Source organism: Nymphaea colorata, chromosome 13, assembly GCF_008831285.2.
Source record: "Nymphaea colorata isolate Beijing-Zhang1983 chromosome 13, ASM883128v2, whole genome shotgun sequence".
NCBI lineage: Eukaryota > Viridiplantae > Streptophyta > Magnoliopsida > Nymphaeales > Nymphaeaceae > Nymphaea > Nymphaea colorata.
The window spans coordinates 2,510,787-2,523,871 of record NC_045150.1 but is presented as its reverse complement, the minus strand read 5'-3'; the positions used below and the strand labels follow the sequence as shown (position 1 = coordinate 2,523,871).

Sequence of the window (13,085 nt, the reverse complement as noted above, 5' to 3'; positions counted from 1 at the left end):
GTTTTGGGTCGTTTGTAGTGTTGGCGCATCGTGTTTTTTGTTATATTGATGTCTTGTTGTTGTTAGGCATTAATTAAATGGTTTGGGGCATTTTGTCATATACATTGATGTGATTCTGTATCAACTGAAATTGTTATATAAATGAAAGGTTGCCCCCTTGTTTCTAATGGCATAGCTCTCTCCGTTTTGAATTGTTGTGTAGTCGTACCTTAATGCTTTATTTTTAGAAAAAAAATTTGTTTGAGGGGCAAACGGTTGGGGTGTGACACAATTATTTCTATCTATTTTTACTGATGCAGATTGGGCCGGCTGCCCTATTGATCGAAGGTCCACCGGATGATATGTCGTTTTCCTTGGACAAACATTGGTCTTATGGAGCTCTAGAAAACAAAATGTATTATCCAGGTCCAGTACTAGAGTACTGAACCCTAACAAATGCAACAACTGAGCTTCTAAGGATAAAATATTTACTGCAAGAACTCCGTATACACTCCACACATATTCCAACAATATGGTGCGATAATGTAGGTGCAACATACTTAGCTTCTCATCCAGTGTTTCACACAAGAACCAAACATGTGGAACTAAATCTGCTTTTTGTACGAGAAGAACTTGCTGTGAAGCAACTCAAAATTTAGTATATATCATCCAAAGACCAGGTTGTGGATCTATTCACAAAACCTTTACCCAAACATCGTCTTGCATATCTTAAGAGCAAGTTGCATGTGACTATCAACCCCATGAACTTGAGGGGGGATGTTGGAGGAAAGAACCCGACACTTGGAGGAAAGAATCAAACACTTGTAAGGCAGGAAACTATTAACAACAAGGAAGATTGGCAAGCTGTAAAATCCTCAACGGGTGGAAGAAATAAGGCAATAGAATCTTATGAAGATCATCACGATGAAGACGAACAAGAAAGTTGTAAAGGTTGCAACCGAAATCCTTGGAACAGTCATGACGAATTTATAAATATTACCACTCGTCTACATTGTAAAGGGAAGAAAAAGAGCAAGATCTTAATGAAACCTGTGTGAGAGCAGGCTTCCACCGAGGACGTAGGCATATTGCCAAACCTTGTTAAATCTGAGTTTTCTCCTCTTTTCTTAAGAGATTCATTTTAAAACAAAATGACCTAGTTTATATTTGGTAAATATGAGATTGAGACAAAGGTAATAAACTAATGACTTAACCTCTCCTAGTTTCATAAGTATTATAATGTACACTTGCTTTATAATATATATTAGCATATTTTCTCTTATTTAGATCATGCAATTACAAAAAACACGAGGAAGAAAGCATACATCTCAGTTTCATCTTACCAGCTTGGACAACTTGATGTGCTGGATTCATGGATTGAGGAAAAACCAACTGGATATTTGATGATGAGGATCTTTATTGGTTGAATATTGAATGAGCAGAAAATGCTTATGAAACAGAGTCTAGATATGTCATAAAGGATATTCAATTTGAAAAAACAATGAAAATGAATATGAATATGAGGATGAGAAGGCAGATGAAGATGATGAACGATGATATTCTCATTTTTTATTTGCATTGAAATTGAGATTTTTCATTTTGTGATGTATAACACTGTAAATATATTTTTTGATGTGTGGTAGTTTATGAATTAGGTTATGTTATGTTACGTTAAGATCTTAGATTAACGGATGTTCAATAGCTATATAAGCCTCTATTTATAAACATGTTTTTTGTAGGAAGCATATTTTCTTGATTTTTCCTAATATTTTATTTCTTTATTGTCTCCTTTTTTTTACTATATTGAATTCAAAAATAAATTTATGATATGTTTATGTGATAAGACACGTCATCTGCTGGCCCAATCTGTTGAGCAATTTTGTGAAGTGCTTTCTACCGATAGTAGTAAAAATTCTTGTATAAAAGAATATACGGTGCCACCCAAAAATTTCCTCAACAGATAAGACTTGAGATCGCCATTTCAAGGGTGTAGCTTCTCATCTAACTGAACCACATTGGAACCTGCTTCCCCTTTTTCTTTTATTTAGATGGTCCAACTAGATTGAAACAATTGTCGCAAATTCTGTTAATGTGTGTTTTAATGGCGGGTTTTTCTTGGGTATTTTCCGTCGAAGCTGAAAATCTAGAAAAACATTTGGCAACTTTTTAGAAAAGAAAAATATCATAAAAATTATGGAAAAGTAAAACGATGAAAAACTAACAGAAAACATTAAAAAGAACTAGATAAAATGATAAAAATATTATTTTAAAAATGGTATAAATGAAGATAATTTTAAATTTTAAACCAAAAATAACATAAAAAACAATTAGAAAATTTGGAAAACAAAAATAGCTTAAAAATTAAGGAAAAGTAAAACAAAAACAAAACTAACAGAAAACATAGACAATAACTTGGTAAAATGATAAATTAATATTTTTGTAATGGTAGAAATGAAGATAAATAGTTTAACTTAATTTTTAAATTTTAAAGCAAAAATAACATAAAGATAATGAGAAAAAATGCAATAAAAATGCAAAAAGGATCGCAAAAATTTCATTTTGGAGTATTTTTCAAAAAAAGGGAAAAAGATGTTTTTTTTTGTTTCATTGTTTTTTAATGTTTTTGTCAGATCTTTTTCGAAAATATAACAATGGATTGAAGTAACATGAAGTTGAAAACTTTTACACCGAGTATTTGGTCCAAAAGAACTTAGTGTATGCAATTTCTCATCTACTGAGAATGGATTAAAGATAAGATCCATCTTATCATTGCCTTTAGTATTGAGTTATTAGTGACCATGTTCTACACGTTATGAAGATACACAGGTGAGTGTGTGTCCATGGCTTTTGTACCTAGTTTCAAAGAACTAAGCAAAGCTTTTGATTGTCATGCTGGCTGGTGCAGAAGGATGCTTTCGGGGCATTTGGCAATGTCAATAGCAACAGTTTGTTATTGTTTCGTGAATTTGCCTCAAAGTTTGAAGAAGATTTCCAAAGATTGGGGCAAATCTTTGAAACACTTGTAATAGTATTCTAAGTATCTGTAACAAATTGTTCTCATTGCCAAACCGGGTCCTTTGAGATGGCTAATTCATTCTCTCATGATTCTCTCCACATAGTTGTTTTCATCAATAAAGGTGAGAGTCATGCCTATCTTGTTAAAGCATTAATTGGTTGAGCTTTCCCTTTGGATGGGCCACAACCCCAACATGACCTCCAAGAGACAAGTGATAAGGGACCCTTGGAGCTCAACTATTGAACAATGGTTGGAAGTTAAGACTGAAAATTTCATATTGGTGAGGAGGAAGGGAGAACGCACCTTCACCTGCTTGGTGCCACGAGGGCAGAATAGAAGAGTAGGGCCATGGACTAATGTTTGATACAAGTAATCTGGCATTATCTGCTGCAATATTGTTCCTGTTTTGTCCATATTATAGACAGAACTTAACTTTTTTCTTCATCATCTTTAATTGCATTAGACAGTTCCTCTGCACACTAATATTCTACATAGATATGGTCAAACTAAAGCAGGATGCAGTCAAAAGTTTCTCAGTAACTTTACTATTTTTGTTTACGGTTTTCAATCCTTGTTTTTCTGTAGATTTATGTTCTTTTTCTTTTAAGAATATATCATTGGTCAAGTTTTTAATGTTTAATCTGATGGATATGTTTTTTGGTTATGATGATTTAAAATTACTCAAGTTTGTGCTCGAGATACTATGTACATATATGTATTTATGTATATATCATGTTCTGCAACATATCATGCATTTGCATCTAAAAATGCTGTGGTTGTTATTGCATAGTAAACAGGTCCACGATCTCGTCACACAGAAAACTCTTCTATGCAATAATCACAACGTTATGCTCTTATATAAGAATTAGAAACCAATAAGCAATAGTCACAACTGCTCTTATATAAGAATTAGAAACCAATTACCCTACAAAGAGACACTAAGTACTCCCATGCACCCACCTGAACTATGACATAAATCATTTTATTACTGTAAATCCCAACATTTCACAGACAGAAACTAACATGGGAAAAGAACAAGCTCTCTGCTCGTATAATCATCTGCTCTGTGTTGCTCACATACAGCTAAAGCAAGATCAGGACTGCATCAAGATCTCAACCACCAGGCTGCACACATTAAATCCTCAAGTTATCACAGGGATTCATTGCTGATCTTCCGTTGATTCCGACCATCAAGTGTGCCTTTGTATTCAGCATAGTGAGCTTCTCTTTCAAAGTAAGACTCTAAGTTGATCAACTGATTGAATTCTGCAAAGCTAGCCAGCTTGTCAAGATGGCCCCTGCTGGATCCTGTCTCCTTCATCTTTTGCAACAGGTCCATTAAGGCTCTGGTTGTTGTATAAAGGGTGGTGGTAGAGTGCAAGATAAGATGGAACCCCATCTCCTTTAGTTCATCTGCGGTATGCAATGGAGTAACACCTCCTTCTATCATGTTAACAACCCTGTAACCGTTTGTCTGTCGTGCAATTTCTCTGAGTTCATCATCGCTTCTTGGTGCATCAACAAAGCAGGCATCAGCTCCGGCCTATTTATGTCAAATCAAAGTTTGTGTCAATGCATTAGTTTGGTAGCAGGATAGACTTCCAAATTATAACCTTGAGTAGGAAAGACTATTAAGACTGCTAGGTGCAAAGATGTCATCTGTTAAAGAACATTACTAACAGAAAATTTTGTTGTTACTGGCTAGCTTCTTGCTTTGAACAGTTTTCAATTTATTTCAGAAAGAGAAAAGAAATTTTAAGTGATTAGTTCCCAAGATCTGGTAGGTGTTGTGCCATTGTCTTAAGAAAATTAGTGGCTCCACTATGTGCTAAACCTGCATACCCAAGTACACCATCTACTCTTAAGTCTCTAACTATGGCTCACATTTGGGTTAGTTATGACAAAACTAGTTGATCAAATAGGTACAGGATATAAGTGGTTTGGATTTCAGTCGAATCCAGTCTTTACTGAATTGACTCAATCAGATTCTCTGTAATCAAATTCAGATCCCGAAACTCATTTCTTAGAGTCAAATACAGATATGACTAGCGTAAGTTCCATCATTTTCATATAATCAGGTCAGATCTTTAACAGATTCCCAGAAATCAAATCTGGTTTATGTAATTGCATACTGAATCTGAAACTGATTAGCGATCGATCTGAATTTCTTTACAAATGAAAGTAAACAGGTTTCAGATCAGATCAATACTATATATATATATATATATATATTATTGATCTCCATGACCAGAAACTTAGGTACTCACACAAGAATCTTGTTTCTCTTCATGTATGCACATGGATATATATAAGTCGGTTGGAAAGTTCAGAAATTTGTTCAACTCATCATGACGTACCTCCATGTACAGGTTGGCCCTTGATATGGCCTCTGCTAGCCCATATTTCTCTGATATTGCCCTGGCATCAGTCCGTGCGATAAGGAAGAAATCAGAATCCCCTATGGCATCTCTTGCTGCAGCAATCTTTGCAGCATGCTCCTCTGAAGGTATAACCTTCAAAAAGGTGTGGAAAGCCAAACGTAAGATGTAAAGAAAGCAAAAAATTAGGAAAAGTTAAGAACCTCCTTTTTACTGTAATGGGATAATGATCAAGTGACCAGTCCTCTAGTCATGAAAGCATACTCCAGACTAGTCTTAAGGAGGCAATACAGCCTCCGAATAGGCCCACATCGTATGATTCGACCCCGTAATAGAAACAGAACAACTTAATCGAACAAAAGGACATATTCTGTCAAAATGAGTGCAAAGAAGCAAGTTACAAATACTACTCTGCAATTGCTTCTTGTGCGAAGACCTTCAGGGACACTAATCATATCCCGTCGCGGAACTAATGCATAAACCTATGAAAAGGGGTTTGTGTGTACTGTTAAGATTGCAAAACTGACCTGCTTGCCGCGCATATGGCCTTCCAGATCACATTTGCAGGGATCAATAAGGCAATAAGAAAAGCAAATTAGATGTTTGCATACTGTAGAAATCTCATGAAAGAAAATGATCATTTGCTGTAAGATGAAGGTCTTAAAGAGAACAGAGATTAAGCACGAGATGCATGAAATTCAGAAGGACTTTTGGTTCATACCGCACTTCTTGGGCCATGCTTGATCCTGAAACAGAATCAAGATTTACTGTGAGCGCTCTGGATTAAGCATCTGGTGTGATCATAATTTAATCATGCATTGAAATTGCTGTGAGTGAAAGACATTATAAGCCCAAGAGAAGAATGAAGAAACGGTGGAACATATATGAATCACACCAATAACAAAATGCAGAATTTCTTTCTTCAGAGATGCTTACCTCAAGGAAGCATCCCGCTGCACCTGCTGCAATCAGATCTGTGACCGTCCTTTGTACATTGAGGGAATTACCGCCGCCGGTGTCTTGGTAAGATGGTAACAGTAGCATGCAACAGAAAATAGTTTATTGGTCATTTAAAAACTCTCTTGAGAGTGAGTGTGAGTGGGTGGGTGGATATATATCGAGAGAGAGAGACAAAGAGAGCAGTTTTTTGCGTATTCAGCAATCACATTCTATCCAGGAAGCAATCTTAAATTTTTTCAAGTGTGGTGAATCTATATTGTTCAAAACTCAGGAATGTTCCCCAGAATCGGTTTCTAAAACACATTAGAGAAGAGAAACAAATTAATTGGTAGCTTTCTTAATTAGGGGGGCTTCCAAAATTAATCTCTGTTCAATTCACAGTCAATGTAGATGCTCGTTCCTGCCATTTGCTTAACTGGTTCGAGTTATTAAAACTAACTTGATTTGTTAATGAAATTTTTTACTCAAGACTCTTAAAAGAAGAGCTTAATGGAATGACGCACAAATGTTTTTCAAATTACGTAAACTCAAACTCTAAAAGTATGCCAACTTTTTGGCAAAACTAGTAAAAAAATAAAGTTGGTCTAAAGTTTGCAACCGTCATCATTGAGTTCAAGGTGGAAATGGTTAATTTGTTGGACATTTTTTTCCCTCAATTACTAGAAAGGACTTTTAATTTCTTGAATTTTAAATATGTGCTTCAATTTTTTCGAATGAGCAAGAGATTAGTGATGATAAAGCAGTTCATTTTGTGTCCACAAGAATAGAAATATAAACCTGCCTTTTTAGAAGCCCTTAGCCCAACCAAGCTTTGTCTCTTTAGGCAGATTACTAATAAGTCATATTCTCAGGGGTGTTTGTATGATCATGATTCAAGCCATTCACGAAGACAGAAATTATCTCAGGCTTTTATCCGGCTATTTTCAGAAACACCAGGCGCATGATGGGAAGTGCAAAGCCATGAAGCCCAATTATGGAATTTACAGCAACAAGGAGGATTGCTTCTTGAAATTATTTTTTTAGAAATCGTTTTGCCTCATCAAATATTCACAAGTTAAGCGATGAGACTTTGATACGGGATATTCTAATTTCAAATCCAAGGTGATTTGGATCCCCAAAAGAATTAAAAAAACACTATTCCAAAAGAAAAGAAATGAAGTTAACTAAAGGCAAAACAATCTTACAAACATTTTAAAAATAATTAAAATTGACACGTTAAAATCCATTACCAAAAAAGGAACCGGTCTGCCGTGTTCCGATTCAAATAAGCGGGTTCAACAAAAAAAAAAAAGGTCTGAAAGGATGGTAACTTTTGTTTTACTTTTTATTTATTAAATTTCCTTTACTTTCGTGACTTGCACGATCAATGTGTCCGGTTATAGTAGCGAGGTGCCCCACCTCCCCTGACCTGAAAGGGGGGCCGAAGTTCAAGGTGAAGAAATGTACCGGCGTCTGCAATGAACGGGATATCACGGACAGTGGAGCAGATCGTCCGGGCAGCTTCCGCCATCTCCGGCGGCCTGAAATCAAAAAATTGTGCTTTGAGTTCGCCATTATTCCGGGAACGAGCTTTACATGAAAAGGAACGAGAGAGAATTTTCTCCAAATCTAGATGGACGAATGGAAAGACGGTAATAGTATCGGTGACTAGGTATAGGGTCGAATTTTACGTCATGAGGCCGATATCAGGCTTCCCAAGCCGCGCAGCGGAGACGGAGTATCCGGAGATGAAGCCGGCGCTAAAGCCGACTTTCTGGACAATGGCGGCCGACAGCGCGTCGTAGCAGCCCGGCAGGAGCGCGACGCCCTCCTTCTCGATTATCTCCTGGATTCTGGTGGTCCTGCCAGCAGGGGAGCGGGAGGCGCTCGAGCAGAAGCTCCGGCGGCGGAGAAAGTTCTCGCTGCCGGTGGCCAGTGCGGGGGCTGCCTCATGTTTGGCGAGGATTCCGGCCGCGCTTCGGCCAGCTCTGGACCGCAAGGCTGCACTCAACGTGACAATTCCGGCCATCTCTCGCTTTCTCTCCTCTCTCTTGCTCTGTGTGTGATGCGCAGAGGACGTTTGCAGTCTCTTTTATAGAGTGTGGAAGGGAGGGTGGTGGGCCCTCTCCATCAGGTGCTGTCCACATGGCAGTGGGGCCCAAGCATGTGGAAAGTGGGCCCCATTTTTGTACCTGGCGTTCTGGAGAATGTTTGCTCGAGACAGTCCGGAGCCCTTTCCACTGACAAGCCAAACTCTGTCAAGAAATAAATAAATAAATAAAATAAACCAATTTAGATCGTGTGGGCAACCGCCCCACAATGATGTCTTCTTAATAGATATTCATATATTTAGGTTTCAACATCAAAGAAAAAATGTCTAATCATTATATCATAATTTAAATTCACAATCCAAATTCGATTTTTAATTCACATTCGAACCACATACAAACTGCATTGTGATATGTGAATAACTGATTTCCAAAATATATGGGCATTGAATATAGGTTGTTTATATGATCTGAATCTATAACTTGAAAATAACTTAAAAATTATTTTCGATCAGAATCAGAATACAACCAGATGTCATTTCTTGATCTAAATTCTTAATCAAACATCAATATATGGGCATTGAATATAGGTTGTTTATATGATCTGAATCAATAACTTGAAAATAACTTAAAAAATTATTTTCGATCAGAATCCGAATACAACCATATGTCATTTCTTTCTTGATCTAAATTCTTAATCAAACATCAACCTTTTTTTTTATATATCCAATTTTTTTATGCTGTTCAGATATTGGATGTCTATTGACATCTCTATTGGTGGCTTTTTTTTGTGCTGTTAACTCATGAGCTGTAGGTGGCAAATTTAGAAAGAGATGAACAACCGGCATTGAAGAGCACGCCTCCTCGACCTTCGCTTCTATTTGTTACCTATTGAAGTGACATTTACTTGACCTTCTTCTCCCGTTGTCACTTTTAAGTATGCAGCCTATTAGTTCTATTTTTCTCTCTCACTTTCTCTCTCCATTTAAGGGGCTCTCTTTCCCTCTCCCTATTCAAGGGCGTGTTTGCCATGGGTGGATTCCATTATTTAATTGGGCTTCGTGTGTTTTTAATAGATCAAGGTACCGTGCGATTGGACCTAGGTTCAATTAGGTCCAGCCGCATGTAGTGTCTACACCAGACTTAAGTTAGTGCCCAACAAATACTCATTATACTAAGGGAGGGATAGAATTTTATAAGGGAGGGATAGAATTTTATGGCTTCCTCACTAAATAAATGTCATGATTTTATGTTGTGTCTTCAATGGGCCATGGATGCTATGCTAAAGAATATAAACGACCTTTTCCTTTTAAAATTTTTGTCAATCTAACATCCTTCTCAACGGTCCATATATTTTTCAACAAACACTGAAAATATATTCCTAGCATTAAAAATCCAGGTGAATCACACATGACCAGCTTCTGGAATGGAGATGCAAATCCATGTTTCTCTGATTCCAGGATTTAAAATCCTAGGTGCCGCCAAGCGCTACTTAAGTGTATTTTTCTTTTCTTTGGCTTATTTGCCGATTTTTGTATTCAGAAGGCAACTTGTCCAAATTTTTAAAACTTATGGATATTGGATCTAGCATGTTAGTCAATACCAAATCCAAATATGATGATGTACTTATTTAAAACCGAACCTCAATTGCACCGGATGCCATTTGATCTGATTTCTTAATCTAATGTTAGATTTTTGTTCAATATGCAACTTTTCTAATTTGAATCCAATCTATTGACATCTCTACCGATGCGGGTCAACATGAGGAAAAGAAAAGAAGCCTAATAAAAGTGAGTACTGAAATATTTCAAGGTTTCTACTAAATATCTGATAAATGGAACAACCTTTTTCGAAAATTTATCAAAAAAAAGAAAGAAAAAGAAACTTACTATTGCAGCATACATCATTTCATGGGCATGGGCAAAGGAAGTAAGGAACATTAATCATCATAAGAACCATCCACTTGGGCGGACATGTTCAGACCAATTTGGATTTGATTTGGACCCACACTTTTGCTCCATTAAAGGGTTTTAGATTGACTCTGAATTTTGTCCATAACCTCTAAAATCCAATCTGATGAGAATTGAAGTTTCATTTAGCATCCTACCCATTGCATATGGCACGAAAATGAGCTTCATATTTCTATATTTCCTTTTCAGTTGTCTCCACATTTTAACAAAAGTCACATGGGTATGAGTATAGGTTTGGATATGGGTATAACGAGATGGATATGGATACTATAGTTTTAGAATATCTGAATACAGGGTTTTGACAGAATGTGTGTGTGTATATATATATATATATTATAATAATAATAATAATAATAATAATAATAATAATAATAATAATCTACAAATTCTCAAAGCTAAAGAAAACATGAGGAAAATGTAGAATCCAGGTGGAAGAGAAATAAAAAAAAGAAGGAAAAATCATTGTCCTTCCAACTTGAAAATCATTAAATTAAATCTATAGACTTCACTATTTTTTTAATTATACTTAAATTGACATTGAAATTGCGAAGAATGTTGTATGACAAGCTCTGAGCAAAGTGAGTACGTGATGAAGCTTAAAATGCCTTAAAAAAAGGAAATCTCCTTTAAAGGGCAAAAAAAGAGGATGAAAAATAATATAGGCAAGGGCGAAGCAAAAAATTTTTCATGAGAGAGGCCAAATTAAAGTTTTTAAATATTAACTAGAGCCGAAATATCATTTTTTAAATTTTTTTATATAAAACAAGTGAATTTTTTTAAAATTTATATGTAATTTTTTTTAAAAAAAAAATTTAAGGTGGAGCCAGGGCCCAAGCGAGTCATACCTTGGCTCCGCCCCTGAGTACAGAACCGCCTGATGCGGTGAGGGTTCGGGCCCAAGCACCCACAACATTTTATTAAAAGTGGGATTACAATGGAAACGTGAGAAGCATGAGGTCCTCTTTTAGGGTCATAGCCAAAATTCAGCCTTCTAAACGTAAATCTTATTATACACCAAAGTACTGACACAAAACCCATAATTCTTTTTCGTTTTTTTCCCCACAAAAAAAAAAAAGAAATCATCATGAGAGTATTGCACTTGGCTCCAAGTACAAATTCTGACCAACAAACATCAAAAATATTTGCGTTATTGTGAAGAATTATGATTTGCGTGAAGATGCCACAGTGTGAAGATCACTTAATTTCACAAAAATCGGTTGTCCTGACCAATTATAGGGCCCTCTCTCTATTATCTGCACCTATCCGGCGTTTTATATATGGGACATTCTTAGTTTATATATATCATTGGAAGAAGATGGAGAAATCCTCTGGCCTCCCATGGTATGCCGCTCGAGGTATCCGATCGAGCGGTCTGTTTAATTGCACTTGCCTATAATTAGATGTTCAAATGACTATGATTGAATGGAGTCTCTTTTTAACAATGTCTAGAGCTGAATGTCGGTAATTTTTACAAGAAAAAAGTATTATCGAGGCAGAAATGGTTGAGCGTCGTTAAAACTGACTTCTTTGCAGTACTTGTACTGACGTTCAGAATGGGATGTTGATAAAAGTTAAATTTTTATCGACGTTCATACTCCGGACGTCACTAAAATGGCAACTTCAACAACATACTAACGGCATGCGTCAGTGAAGGCTGCTTTTGCCCGCCGTCTTCCTCTGGAGGTCGGTGAAAATTAATGTTCATGGACATTTGGTTCCAAACGTAAAAGTAAAAGTTGTCTTTCATCAACGTGAGATTTTCTAAGCGTCGCTGAATCCACTAAACTTATATACACTTGCCCGATGCACAGGTGACTATGTTTGAACAGGACTCAAAATGGTATTTCAGCATTTCTCTCTCTCATATATATATATATATATGCACACGCATACACACATATATTAATTAAAATAAGAATTTGGCAATACCTAAAGTTGGTATTCTTGTAGCTGAGTTTCGGGAAAAGTAGAAACCAAGTTTTGTTTGCTTGATAGATAATTGAAAACTTGGTCTTCACTTTTGTAAGGTAGTTTTTGTTTGAGTGAGAACAACTAGATTTTCCGGGAACTTAATAAATTTGATGGGTCACAGAAAACGCTTTGAAACTCTGTTTGGTTTCCATGCATTTCGAAAGAATCGAGTTCTCATTATGGAAAAGCTGGGAAAGCCGCTCCTAATAGGAAACCATCTTCCCTTCTGCAAGTTTGCAAGAGTGGATTGTTTCAACCCTTTTCATATGGAAAATGTCTTCTTCCCATGTAGGTAAGCGAAGAAAATGCCATCATAAGGAAAAAAACAATGGGAAATATTGGAATGCACTTAAAAATGAAAGTCCCTACTTCCTTCAAAACTCTCACAGTCCTTTGATTTGTTAACTTTCCATGGTCGGGTGAAAGTGAAGCAATTTCTTTGGAAATTAAGGATGTAATGAAAAATCAAGATCCCAAAGCCCCATTTTAACTGTTTATACAACCTAAATTCCACCAATAGTAATATGTTCACTACATAGCAGGTCCTTGTACATTATAGGTGGGTGGGCAGCGCATTTGAGCTTGTTTGGTTCCTGTTCTTGGAACGCATGGAACAGGAAAGCCCTGTTCTGGAATTCCCAGGCGTTCTCGAAATTGGAAGGTGGCATCCAGCCTGTTCTGCAATATAAATTTTGTTTGTGTTGAAGCAGCGTCCACCGAGCTTGTTCTGCATATATAATAGCACCGAACATATTCATTATAGGGATGTCAATGGATTGGATTC

At 36.5% G+C, this 13,085-nt stretch overlaps 1 protein-coding gene across 1 annotated transcript; it reads right to left on the bottom strand.

The window, feature by feature from the left end:
- Nucleotides 1–3,860: 3,860 nt before the first annotated feature.
- Nucleotides 3,861–8,374, bottom strand: LOC116266634 (carboxyvinyl-carboxyphosphonate phosphorylmutase, chloroplastic-like). Its single transcript, XM_031647933.2, has 7 exons — nt 8,004–8,374; nt 7,780–7,853; nt 6,310–6,392; nt 6,095–6,119; nt 5,901–5,920; nt 5,353–5,508; nt 3,861–4,538 (listed from the first exon to the last, which is right to left on the bottom strand). The coding sequence occupies exons 1-7, from the start codon at nt 8,339–8,341 to the stop codon at nt 4,146–4,148; spliced, it is 1,089 nt and encodes a 362-aa protein (XP_031503793.1). The 5' UTR covers nt 8,342–8,374; the 3' UTR covers nt 3,861–4,145.
- Between the last annotated feature and the right edge of the window lie 4,711 nt (nt 8,375–13,085).

What these genes read in the sequence shown, in the direction of transcription:
- LOC116266634 (XM_031647933.2), bottom strand. Translation starts at nt 8,341, where the DNA reads ATGGCCGGAATTGTCACGTTGAGTGCAGCCTTGCGGTCCAGAGCTGGC. An exon ending in CCTGATATCGGCCTCATGAC is followed by an intron (nt 7,854 to 8,003) that starts GTAAAATTCGAC and finishes TTTTGATTTCAG; the next exon opens with GCCGCCGGAGATGGCGGAAG. An exon ending in AGCATGGCCCAAGAAGTGCG is followed by an intron (nt 5,921 to 6,094) that starts GTATGAACCAAA and finishes GTGATCTGGAAG; the next exon opens with GCCATATGCGCGGCAAGCAG.